The sequence below is a fragment of the Kazachstania africana genome, chromosome 4, assembly GCF_000304475.1.
Source record: "Kazachstania africana CBS 2517 chromosome 4, complete genome".
Classification (NCBI taxonomy): Eukaryota; Fungi; Ascomycota; class Saccharomycetes; order Saccharomycetales; family Saccharomycetaceae; genus Kazachstania; species Kazachstania africana.
Window position 1 is genome coordinate 70,586 of NC_018943.1, and position 11,485 is coordinate 82,070.

The 11,485-nt window shown below is 37.6% G+C and overlaps 5 protein-coding genes across 5 annotated transcripts; 2 read left to right on the forward strand and 3 right to left on the reverse strand.

Annotated features, from left to right (window-relative positions):
* Window positions 1–160: 160 nt before the first annotated feature.
* TFC4 (transcription factor TFIIIC subunit TFC4) lies at window positions 161–3,316 on the forward strand (the record flags this gene model as incomplete). The annotated part of the gene is made up of 1 exon (XM_003956780.1): window positions 161–3,316. One exon carries the CDS (start codon window positions 161–163, stop codon window positions 3,314–3,316), a length of 3,156 nt encoding a protein of 1,051 aa, XP_003956829.1.
* Window positions 3,317–3,647: 331 nt separating this feature from the next.
* Window positions 3,648–5,063, forward strand: FUS1 (Fus1p; the record flags this gene model as incomplete). Its single annotated transcript, XM_003956781.1, has 1 exon — window positions 3,648–5,063. One exon carries the CDS (start codon window positions 3,648–3,650, stop codon window positions 5,061–5,063), a length of 1,416 nt encoding a protein of 471 aa, XP_003956830.1.
* A 115-nt stretch (window positions 5,064–5,178) lies between these two features.
* On the reverse strand, window positions 5,179–5,757 carry KAFR0D00490 (uncharacterized protein; the record flags this gene model as incomplete). The annotated part of the gene is made up of 1 exon (XM_003956782.1): window positions 5,179–5,757. One exon carries the CDS (start codon window positions 5,755–5,757, stop codon window positions 5,179–5,181), a length of 579 nt encoding a protein of 192 aa, XP_003956831.1.
* A 1,198-nt stretch (window positions 5,758–6,955) lies between these two features.
* On the reverse strand, window positions 6,956–8,809 carry KAFR0D00500 (amino acid permease; the record flags this gene model as incomplete). Its single annotated transcript, XM_003956783.1, has 1 exon — window positions 6,956–8,809. One exon carries the CDS (start codon window positions 8,807–8,809, stop codon window positions 6,956–6,958), a length of 1,854 nt encoding a protein of 617 aa, XP_003956832.1.
* Window positions 8,810–9,588: 779 nt separating this feature from the next.
* KAFR0D00510 (amino acid permease) lies at window positions 9,589–11,442 on the reverse strand (the record flags this gene model as incomplete). The annotated part of the gene is made up of 1 exon (XM_003956784.1): window positions 9,589–11,442. One exon carries the CDS (start codon window positions 11,440–11,442, stop codon window positions 9,589–9,591), a length of 1,854 nt encoding a protein of 617 aa, XP_003956833.1.
* Between the last annotated feature and the right edge of the window lie 43 nt (window positions 11,443–11,485).

Genomic DNA, 11,485 nt, shown 5'->3' on the forward strand with positions numbered 1-11,485 from the left:
GCAATGTCTAGTTATACATAATATGTATACTTTTTTTAATTAAATAACGAAAGGGGAGAGGCGAGATTCGAATTGAAAAACATGTAAACAGTGGAAGAGATTAAAAGTGAGAGTTAGTGTGTATTATCAGAAGAATACGGTGTTTCATACGTTCTGAATTATGGTTTTGACTAGAGGAAAAGGATCAAAACCACCTGTGGTGGAGGAGGAGGAGGAAGATCATTCTGTGGAAATGAATGGTTCAAATGACGAGGATGAAGAGCATTTATACCATAACATTGATGATTTGAAGAGGCTGATTGGTAGCGACGATGGTGGTGAAACAGATGATATTGCTAGCGATTACAGTAATGAAAGTGACTATTCCAGAGTCAGTGCGGAAGATGGCTATAATTCAAGTGATGAGGATTCGCTACTAGCAGTTTTCTCAGATTATGGTGAGGTGTCAGAGGATGATGAAGAGAATTTCATGGATGCTATTAGAGAGGCTAATAATTTCAAAGTAAAAAGAAGGAAGAAGAGAGATAAGAAGGGTGGTAAAGGCAAAACTCAACGTATCAAGAGAGATAGGGTTCTTGACCCAGAGGTAGCTCAATTACTGTCTGAAGCAAATGAGGCCTTTGTAAGGAACGATTTAGTCGTTGCGGAAAGACTTTACAATGAAATCATTAAGAAAGATCCCAGAAACTTTGCCGCTTACGAAACATTAGGTGACATTTATCATTTACAAGGTAGACTGAATGACTGCTGTAATTCATGGTTTTTAGCTGCTCATATTAATTCCTCCGATTGGGAATTTTGGAAAATTGTCGCCATCTTATCGGCAGACCTAGAACATTATAGGCAAGCTATCTATTGTTTTTCAAGAGTTATTAATATTAATCATGAAGAATGGGAAGCATTGTATCGAAGGTCTATACTTTACAAAAAAATTGGACAAATAGGGAAAGCCTTAGAAGGTTTCCAAAAACTGTATAAAAATAACCCATTCGATGCCAATATCTTACGAGAACTGGCCATTCTCTATGTTGATTACGATAGAGTCAATGATGCCATTGATTTGTACATGAAAGTTTATGACACAAACATAAAGAGACGAGAAGCAATTGAAAAGGCCTCGGAAAACGCCTTGGAATCTTCAGGCGATGAAAACAACGAGGCGGATTTTTCTCAAGATGAAGAGAAAGAAGATGATTTACAGTTAGATTCACAAATTGAGGAAATGGCTGCATATCCGGATGTAAATTGGAAAAAAATAAATAAGAAATTCAAGTGTATCCCATTTGACTGGTCGTCGTTAAATATTCTGGCAGAGTTGTTCCTCAAATTAACTGTAGGTAGTAATTCAGGTATTAAAACCATTAAATCGTGTGCAAGATGGATTCAGCATCGTGAATTACAGACGTTCTGGGATGATGTCACTGATGATTCTGAATTTGATGAAAGAAGAATAAAAAATAGTAGATATGATTCGTTGACAGATGTCGAAAAGGCTAAGTCGTACACATTACCAATCGACATCAGAATAAGGCTTGGTTTACTGAGATTAAATAATGAAAATTTCATCGAAGCGCTTAACCATTTCCAGTTCTTATACGATGAACCATTCAGTGATATTTCTGATTTACATTTCGAAGCTGCTTTAGCTTTGACAAAAGCTGAAAAATTTCAAGAAGCCATAGATTTCTTTCAACCATTACTGGGCTTCTCTGATTATAGAACAGTCGAGTTGTTCGAAAATTTGGCCCGCTGCTATAAAGAAACCGAGAATTATGAATCTGCAAAGACATATTACGAACTAGCTGTAGAACAAGCACCAACGGTTTTGGAACATAAATTAAATCTTGCTGAAGTTCACTATCATTTGGGGAATAACGACGTCTTCAAGAGCATGCTTGCTGAAGTTACAGAAATGAAAAAAAGACAAGAGGCAGAACTGTACGGAAGTGTAGAAAAAGTTCCAGAAACGACAATAAGTACGCAGAATCAAAAAGACGTATCAAGTAAGCCATTATTGGAAGATAGTATGTTTAGACAGTTTCATGGAAAGAGAAAAAGAACTCCGCAGGATTTAGAGAGAGAAAAGATTGAACGAGAACGTAAGATCACTTCTAAAGTCGTCAACAAGTTCAAAAGCCTAAAAGAACTCGAAACTGGTGTAAAAATGGGTAATGAGAGGGATATCAGCACTTGGATTGATAATGTCTCTGACTTGGTGGATGTATTTTCTAGTGTCAAGAATTTTTTCGTTAGAAGTAGATCCAAAAAATTTGTAGGTATTATAAGAAGGACAAAAAGGTTCAATACAGTGCTTGACTATCAACTAGAAAGGCTGTCTAAGCTTTCAGAAGGTGAGCCTTTGGGCGATGGTTTACCGTTGATGGAAGAAAGAGTTACTTTAACGTCTACCACCGAATTAAGAGGTTTAACTTACGATCAATGGTTTGAATTATTCATGGATCTCTCGTTAACTTTAACGAAGTTTCAAAGTGTAGAGGATGGTTTAAGTGTTGTTGAAACTGCACAAGAAGTGAATGTTTTCGTTCAAAATCCTGAAAGAGCAAAAGTTATGAAGTTTGTTAAACTGGCGATTGTTCTACAATTGCAAGATGAAGAGGAGCTTGCGGAAAATCTAAGGGGCCTATTAAATCAATTTCAATTCAACAGAAAGGTTTTGCAAATCTTCATGTACAGTCTTTCTCAGGGACAATCATCTTTAAATATATTGAGTTCGACGGTTCAGCAAAAATTTTTCTTGAGACAATTGAAAGCATTTGATAGTTGTAGGTTCAATACTCATGTCAATGGGCAAGCATCTATAACTAATAAGGAGGTAGACAATCCGGAGAGGAAAAGCTCACCATATCTGTATTACATCTATGCTGTATTGCTATATTCTAGTAAGGGGTTTTTGTCCTCACTTCAATACCTGAATTGGTTAGATAAAGATATTCCAGATGATCCAATGGTTAATCTCCTGATGGGTCTAGCTCATATACATCGTTCCATGCAAAGGCTAACGGCAAGCAGGCATTTTCAGATTCTTCACGGTTTGCGTTATCTGTATCGCTATTACGACTTAAGACAAAAATGTTACTCTGTATTGGAAAAGCAAGAAGCGGACTACAACATAGGGCGTGCATTCCATCTTATTGGACTAACTTCGATAGCTGTGTTCTATTACAACAAGGTTCTCAATAACTATGATGACAGAAAACTGAAAAGACATGCTGCATATAACTCACTCATCATATATCAAGAAAGCGGAAACACAGAGCTAGCTAATTATACCATGGAAAAGTATTTGAGTGTATGATCCATATATTTGGAGGCTACCACACCATCATGATCCTACTTATTTTGTAACATTTTATATTATTATTGTCGGTTTGTACTATTTTTACTTGAAACATCCATTTTTTATACTGTCCGAGAGATGACTTAATGACGGAAAAATTCGAAGATGAAACAAAATTGAAACCTTGCTGCTATGGACTGCTAAAAAAGCTGACAATGGTTGGTTAAGTATTTAAATGAAGTCCATCTACATGAAAATTAATTGGCTAATAATTAAGCTACGATGTTGTCTAAAAAGAAACATAAATTTTCCGGTCTCTGGCTACAATAATTATCAAATATAAGAATTTATGCTTACCACATTATCGACTTTTACTAGAACACTTACAACCTCTAGTATCCTAAAAAGTTCAAGTACGGCCAGTTCAATAGGTGGTTCACAAACTTCAGCTAAGGGTTCAGCTTCAGAGACGGCTACTAAAGTGGGACTTACACTTTCTACATATGTCGCAACAGAAGCCAAATCCAATTCATCTACTACAGTGGCTTTGTCGATAGGTATACCCGTTGGCGTCTTTTGTCTTGCATTTGTTTTGTTTTTAGGCTATTTTTACTACAAAAAGAATGTCATGATCAATACTGGCGGACCTCTGTCACCCACATATTCTAGAAATAATCAGCCGGGCAATTGGCTCACTCAGTTATTATATGGCAAAAGGCAAACTTATGACGTTGCTTCACGTGGCTTAAATGAAAAGGTTTGGCCTCTCAGTAATACAATGTCTTCTAAGATACAATATAAAATTTCAAAACCAATGCCACAACATATCCAAACACCTCAGAAATCTTTCAGTACCAATCGAGTGAGCCATGATGAGACTAATATCATAGACAAATTGCTTTATTCGAAACCTCCCAATTTATATCATATCGACTCTAAATTACCTTCTTCACTAAATCTAGGAAGAGACGCATCAAAAATACAGCCACAAACAATGGAAGTTGACCCAGAAAAGGGTTGGACTTATGATTCACCTTTATCTAAGTGGTTTCTTAGAGGAAGTACGTATTTTAAAGATCAAACAACCAGCTTGTCTGTTGCTACGTCTAAATTTACTCCAATTTTCCCTCTGAAACGACTTAAAATTATTTCAAGGGTTAACAAAGAAGATTCAAACTCAGAAATCAATGAAAAATCACCAATCCTCTCTAATTCAGATCATTCTTTAATTGTTACACCTCTCTCATATGAGGAAAAGGCTTCCGCGAACTTTGTGCAAAGCCCTAATTCTGCTATTTATGGCACAATTTGGAGCCAGACACTACAACAACATGATCCTCATATTGAAGCGGAGCATGAAAAGAATAATAAGTCAACTTTAGAGTCTCAACCGAAAAAAAAGAGAAGGGCCAGAAGAAATAATAGATTGGTGAAACATTTGGAAGATATATCTGGTAGCAAGCCTCTACCATTGACTCCTGGCTCAAAACAACGCAACCTTTTAGACAATTTAGTGGAGGGGACAGTGTACACTGTGATAGAAGGTTATAAGCCAAGGTTAACAGATGAAATAAGGATAGAGAGGGGTGAGTTTGTCAAAATTTTGGCGACGCATACAGATGGATGGTGTTTAGTAGAGAAATGCACTCAGGATGGCTCTACAAGATCATTAATTAGTACGCACAATAATGAAATCAGAAATAAAAACTATATAAATGATGACCGTGGGATAGTTCCCGGAGATTGCTTAGAGCAACTGGTCTAAATATATAATTTATCTAGACTGCATAAGAAAGAGAATAAAGCATATTCAGCGCGTTTTTGTTAAGATTCTATAAAGTCATAAAGAGAATATATCACAAATATATATTCAGAGCGTCTTAATTGAAAATTTCAACTGGGTTGTTGATGTAGGTCTTTTCACCTGGTTGACCAGCTCTGGCACCGAAACATAATTGAGAGTGAACACCCCAGTTAGCTGGGATCTTTTCTGGTAAAGCGGCTCTGACAAGGTCGTTGTAATGTTGTAAATGAGCACCTAAACCTAAGGATTCAATAGCAGCCCAGGAGTTAATTTGAGAAGCACCGGAAGAGTGAGCACCTAAACGTGGGAAGACTTCAGCAAAAGCAGCAAAGTCAGATTGTAATTTCTTGGTGATGTTGTCATCAGTGAAGAAAATGACAGAACCGTAAGCTTCGTCTCTGACGGATTCTGGTCTCTTCTTGGCACCAGCATCTGGCATGGCGCTGGCAACGTGATCCCAAACCTTCTTATGGGTTTCACCAGTCAAAACGACAGCACGAAGTAATTGACAGTTGAAAGCGGTTGGAGTTTCCTTGATGATTTGTTGAACAGCGTTTTGGACATGTTCTATGGTGACACCAGCTGGTAATTCTGGTTTTAGTTCATAGATGGTACGACGGGAGGCAATAGTGCTTAAGAAAGAGGAAGTAGACATTGTTGTTGTTTTTGTTTGATGGTACGTTTATAAAAAGAATATATAAATGACAATAGAGAAATCAATTGCTCTTCATTAAGTTTGACGGAATCTGAACTACTTTATATATCTTCATTTTTTCAGAATTCAAGTGCATTTATTGAGCGTCGTTTCACACCGTAACGTTGCTGATTAATCTATTTTATTTTTTTCATTTGGGTCTGATCGTAAGATTCAGACAAAATACTGTATCTAATTCTGGCGTTTCTGTAGAACCGAAGTCTCGACAGTTCCTCCGCTATTTTCTTAGGAAAACCAGGCACACACCCCGTACTATGATGAAGGCACGCTGCTAGTTCGAGAAAAATGAAAAAAGAAATCACTCGAAAAAAAGACCATTACATAAAATTTACCAAATTTCCACCTTGATTTCTGTTGACGATGGACCATGCTGTCAAATTGTCAATTTAGTTACGGAAAAATGCGATGTTTGACGTGCTTTGAAGGGTGTCGGTGTTTGGCTTACTATTGTGGGTAAATAAATAATTGTTGGTCAACATTGAGAATGAGGTGTCCTTGGAAGGTGAGATATGATCAGTCATGAGTGCGTGTTTTGAGAAAGGGACCAAAAACGACTAATGTCTAACAAAGATTGGGGCTCGCAATTGGAAAATAATTATATGATTGTGTTCGGTCAACAGGTCTTGATGTCGTGATGACAGCTGAAAGGAAAAATTACATGTCATGACCGAACACACGTTTGTAGTAGCTGACCTATTCTTAGATAAACATTTCTTGGAGCGTTTAAAGATAGACACATCTATAAATCCATGCTAGTTAAGTATCGGAGGTGCTACATATCACTACGATAGCGCTATTATCGGTAAGGTAAGGGTAGTCAATGGAATCCAATTCAATGAAAATTTATCTGCAGGTCTCGAACTTTTCTTACTATTTTCAATAAAATGTATCAATGGTTTGCATACTATTACTTTATCAACTCTGTTAAGTTTATCTCCAGAAATTGCGGGGAAGTCTTCATAATATTCAAGTATCTGTACTTTAATCCATAAATTTTGGTGACATGGATGTTCCGTTGCAAATAGAGGTGTCAATGCGAAGGAAATTGGTTGAATTATGGTATATATTATATAACCTTTTCTGGATGTATCAAGATAAGTTGCGTACACATCTATAAAAATAAAGTCTTTTTTGGCGTTCAACACCAAAAATTATATATTTTGCGCCATAGTGGAGCATTTCTTGCCCTTTCTCTCATTTCCTTTCTTTCTTGCCTTAAAAGCTCAGGGTCGTATATGTGTCTGTGTGCGATCAAATCAATGTTCTTAGCTCTAATAAATAATCTCCAGTCTCTGTTCCAGATTTTGTATCCAAAGTAAAGAACAATAAAAACTGGCATAGCCAAATAAGCTTGGAAAAATGATACGGCATCAGCACTGTCTTCTCCAACTGGAACAATACCAACCCAGAATTGACCAATTAAAACTAAAATCATCATTACAAAGGCGTACACGGAACCCCAAACACCTGCTTGTGATTTGAAACCAATTTCATCTAAGGATCTGCCCTGTACTTTCATTGCTCTTCTGAATCTGATGTGTGACAATGAAATTATTGCCCAGGTGAATACCTCACTTAGTCCAGAAATTGAAAGCAGCCAATTGAAGACATCCGCTTCCTTTGATGAGCATGCACAAAAGGAAATTATTGCTATAATTGCACCAACAACAAAGCCTAGAGTTGGTCTGCCTCTTTTGTCAACATATGTAAAGATTTTCGGAGCAAAACCTTGTCTTGCTAGGGTTAACAGCAAACGGGAACTTGAATAGAATGCAGAATCGGCGACTGAAAATACTGAGATAAGGATAACAGCGTTAATAAAGTGTGGCACAACACGGATACCATGAGAAGCGACAGCAATGACATAGGGTGATGCCTTGGTTGCTGGACCACTAGATCCTAAAAGCTCACTAGAGTTGTAAGGAACTAAAAAACCAACAATGATAATCGAGCCCACATAAATGATGAGGGCTCTGTAAATAACTTTTTTAGCAGCTGAAGGGATGGCTTTCCTAGGATTAGCTTGCTCAGAAGCGGTGATTGCCAAAAATTCAGTACCACCAAATGCGAACGCAGCAGTAACTAGTGTGCTGACAATTCCTTTGAAACGATTTATGCCATTGTCACCTCTAAATGCACCTGGCGAATGCCAATATCTAGCGCCAATAAACCCTGAATTACCTGCCCCACCACAAATAAGAATTATTCCTAAAATGAAAAAACCGGTCATCATTAAAATTTTGCATACATTGCAAAAGAATTCTGCCTCGGCGTAACCTCTAGCGCCACCAAAGATGTTGATTCCAATCATGAGAAGATAGAAAATGAGGACAAAGATATCAGCATTTACCTTGGTCGTCCAATACTGAATAGTCATAGATGCTGTGACCAGTTCTAAAGGACAAACACAGAACCATTGAATACAATATATCCAAGAAACGGCAAAATTCAGGCCAGGATCAATTAAAAACCCAGGATAAGCACTGAAACCTCCAATTAATGTCAAGTAATTGACGGCCATTTCACCAACTGCTTGCATAACACAATAAATACATGTACTCATGATAGCATACCCAATTATCAGGCCTGCAGGGCCAGCATGAGATAGGGTAGTACCATTACCCACCAATAAACCTGTGCCGACACCAGTTCCCAGAGTTATCATGATTACATGACGTGGTTGAATTGTCTTTTTCAATTTCTCATTAATTTGGTTATCAACGGCACTAATTTCTACCACAGCGGTATCAAATACCGATTCGTGTGACAATATTGGATTCATTTCATTGGGAAGAATACGAACATCTTCTGCTCTTCTGAAAGAATCGATAAATTCATCAAATCTTCCTCTTAATCCATTTGAAAATTCACTTTTTTCCTCATCTAAAACCGTGACTTGAAGGTCACTATCCCCTTGTTCTATAGGGTCTATAGAATCTGACTTCTCAGTATAATTATTTGTTGTAAACTTGTTATTCTCTAAATCACGCATTGTACTACGCTCTTATAAAGACTAATGTGTTTCTGAATTTCTGTGACATGAATCAAGAAAGATTTATCAAGAAAGCGTAAGAATAACCTCTTTATATACACATCATCTTCATTCCCTCGCCTTATAGCGAGGACTATCAAGTGTAAGCTTTCATTTATGGTTCGTCTCTCGAGTATTTGATAAGAGTAGCTTATCTGACGTCGACCTTGGCATTTTTCTGATAAGACATTACTATTTCTCTCCGGGGGGGAATGCTTCCGCGGAGTTAGCAGCCTCACGGTAAAGAGGCGAAGAAATCTGTATATTTTTTGTCGACAAGCCCGCTATCGTAAAGTTTGAATTCAGCAGCAGCAGATAAATGGTTCGAGACGCATTGATTGGCAACTATGCTATCGAATCGTATCTTGTCCTATCTGAGCATGATTTTATTTGGTGTAGAACTTGACGATATCTATGATTTGATAGCCTGCCTTTCATTCCAGGAACTGACTGGTGATAACATATCTGTCTCTCCCTCTATGTACTCTTTTGAAACATACTAGAAATAGCGTGTATCATAATAGATAGCAAATGAGGGGGGAAGCGTTTACGGCCAGGTTAATACTGTTGAGATAGAGCTATATATTGGTTCAAAGAGATAAGACGCTATCTATCTTAAAGAGATACTTTGTGTATTCACTTCTTGTTGTTATCAAAAATTATGTAACTGAAGCATACATAGAGGATATTAATATGACATTCAATGAATAAATAAAACTTATAAATACATAATATAAATTTTAGCACCAGAAGTCATAAACTCTACGCCATACTGGACCATTTCTTAATTTTTCTTGATACTCTTCTCTTTCTTGTCTTAGAATCTCAGGATCATGGATGTGTCTATGTGAAATTAAGTCAATATCTTTAGCTCTAATGAATAATCTCCAATCTCTTTTCCAGATTTTGTATCCAAGGTAAAGAACAATAAAGACTGGCATAGCCAAATAATCTTGGAAAAATGCCTGGACATCTGCGCTACCTTCACCAACTGGGACGATACCAACCCAGCATTGACCAATCATAATCAAGATCATCATGACGAAAGCATATGCGGAACCCCATACACCGACCTGAGATTTATAACCAATTTCATCAATCGATCTACCTTGAACTTTCATTGCTCTTCTAAACCTAATATGGGAGAGACAGATAAGAGCCCATGTGAAGACTTGAGAAAGACCAGAGATGGCAAGTAACCAGTTGAAGACCTCGGTTTCCTTCGAAGAACAGGCACAGAACGCCATAACTGCAATAACTGCACCAACAAGGAAACCTAAGGATGGTCTACCTGTTCTGTCAACAAATGTAAATACTTTTGGAGCATATCCTTGTCTTGCCAAGGTTAATAACATACGAGAACTTGAGTAGAAAGCAGAATCAGCGACAGAGAAAACTGAGATAAGAATGACAGCATTAATGAAATGAGGAACCACACGCACACCGTGAGTAGAAACGGCAAGGACGTAAGGAGATGCTTTGGTTGCGGCACTAGAGGAACCTAAAAGCTCGGATGAATCGTATGGAACTAGAAGACCAACAATAATAATAGAAGCCAAGTATATGAGAAGTGCTCTGTAAATGACCTTCTTGGCTGCTGAAGGGATTGCCTTTCTTGGATTTGATTGCTCTGATGCTGTAATCGCTAAAAATTCAGTTTGACCGAATGAGAATGCAGCAGTGACTAATGTACTGACAACACCTTTGAATCTGTTTGGACCGTCACTTCCTCTGAATGCACCAGGATCACGCCAATACTTACCACCGATGAAGCCATCATTACCGGCACCACCACAGATGATTACGATACCTAAGATGAAGAAACCGATCATCATTAAGATTTTACAGGAGTTGCAAATAAATTCAGTTTCAGCATAACCTCTTGCACCACCGAAGATATTGATTGCTAACACCAAGATATAAAAGATTAGAACAAAGATATCCGCATTGACTTTTGTTGTCCAGTACTGGATTGTCATGGATGCAGTAACTAATTCTAAAGGACAGACACAGAACCATTGAATACAGTAAATCCAGGCAATAGAAAAATTTAGAGCTGGGTCAACTAGGAAACCAGGATAAGCATTGAAACCACCGACTAATGTTAGATAGTTGACGGCCATTTCACCCACAGCTTGAATAATACAGTAAATACAGGAGGCCATGATGGCGTAACCGATGACCAGACCTGCAGGGCCTGCATGGGCTAAAGTAGTACCATTACCAACCAAAAGACCAGTACCAATACCTGTACCCAAGGACATCATGACAACATGACGAGGCTGAATAGTCTTTTTCAATTTTTCATTTAATTCATCATCTACTTGACTGATCTCAACTTTAGCGTCATCGAATACAGATTGGTGGGACAGTATTGGATTCATATCAGTTTCAATGTGATGTGTAGTTTCGGGTGGTTTGAATGAGTCAATAAAATTTCTAAATCTTGAGTGTGTGGTACTGGACGTTGGTAGTTCATAGTTCCTTTCGGCGCTGTCGATATCTATGACATCTACGTCGTTAAATTTGGCAGAAGATTTTGTTATATCATTCTTTTCGTATGACTCTTTTGAAGAGCCTGGAGTATCTATCATGATGTAGTTTACTTCTATAATGTATATAGTCCAGTTGTTAAGT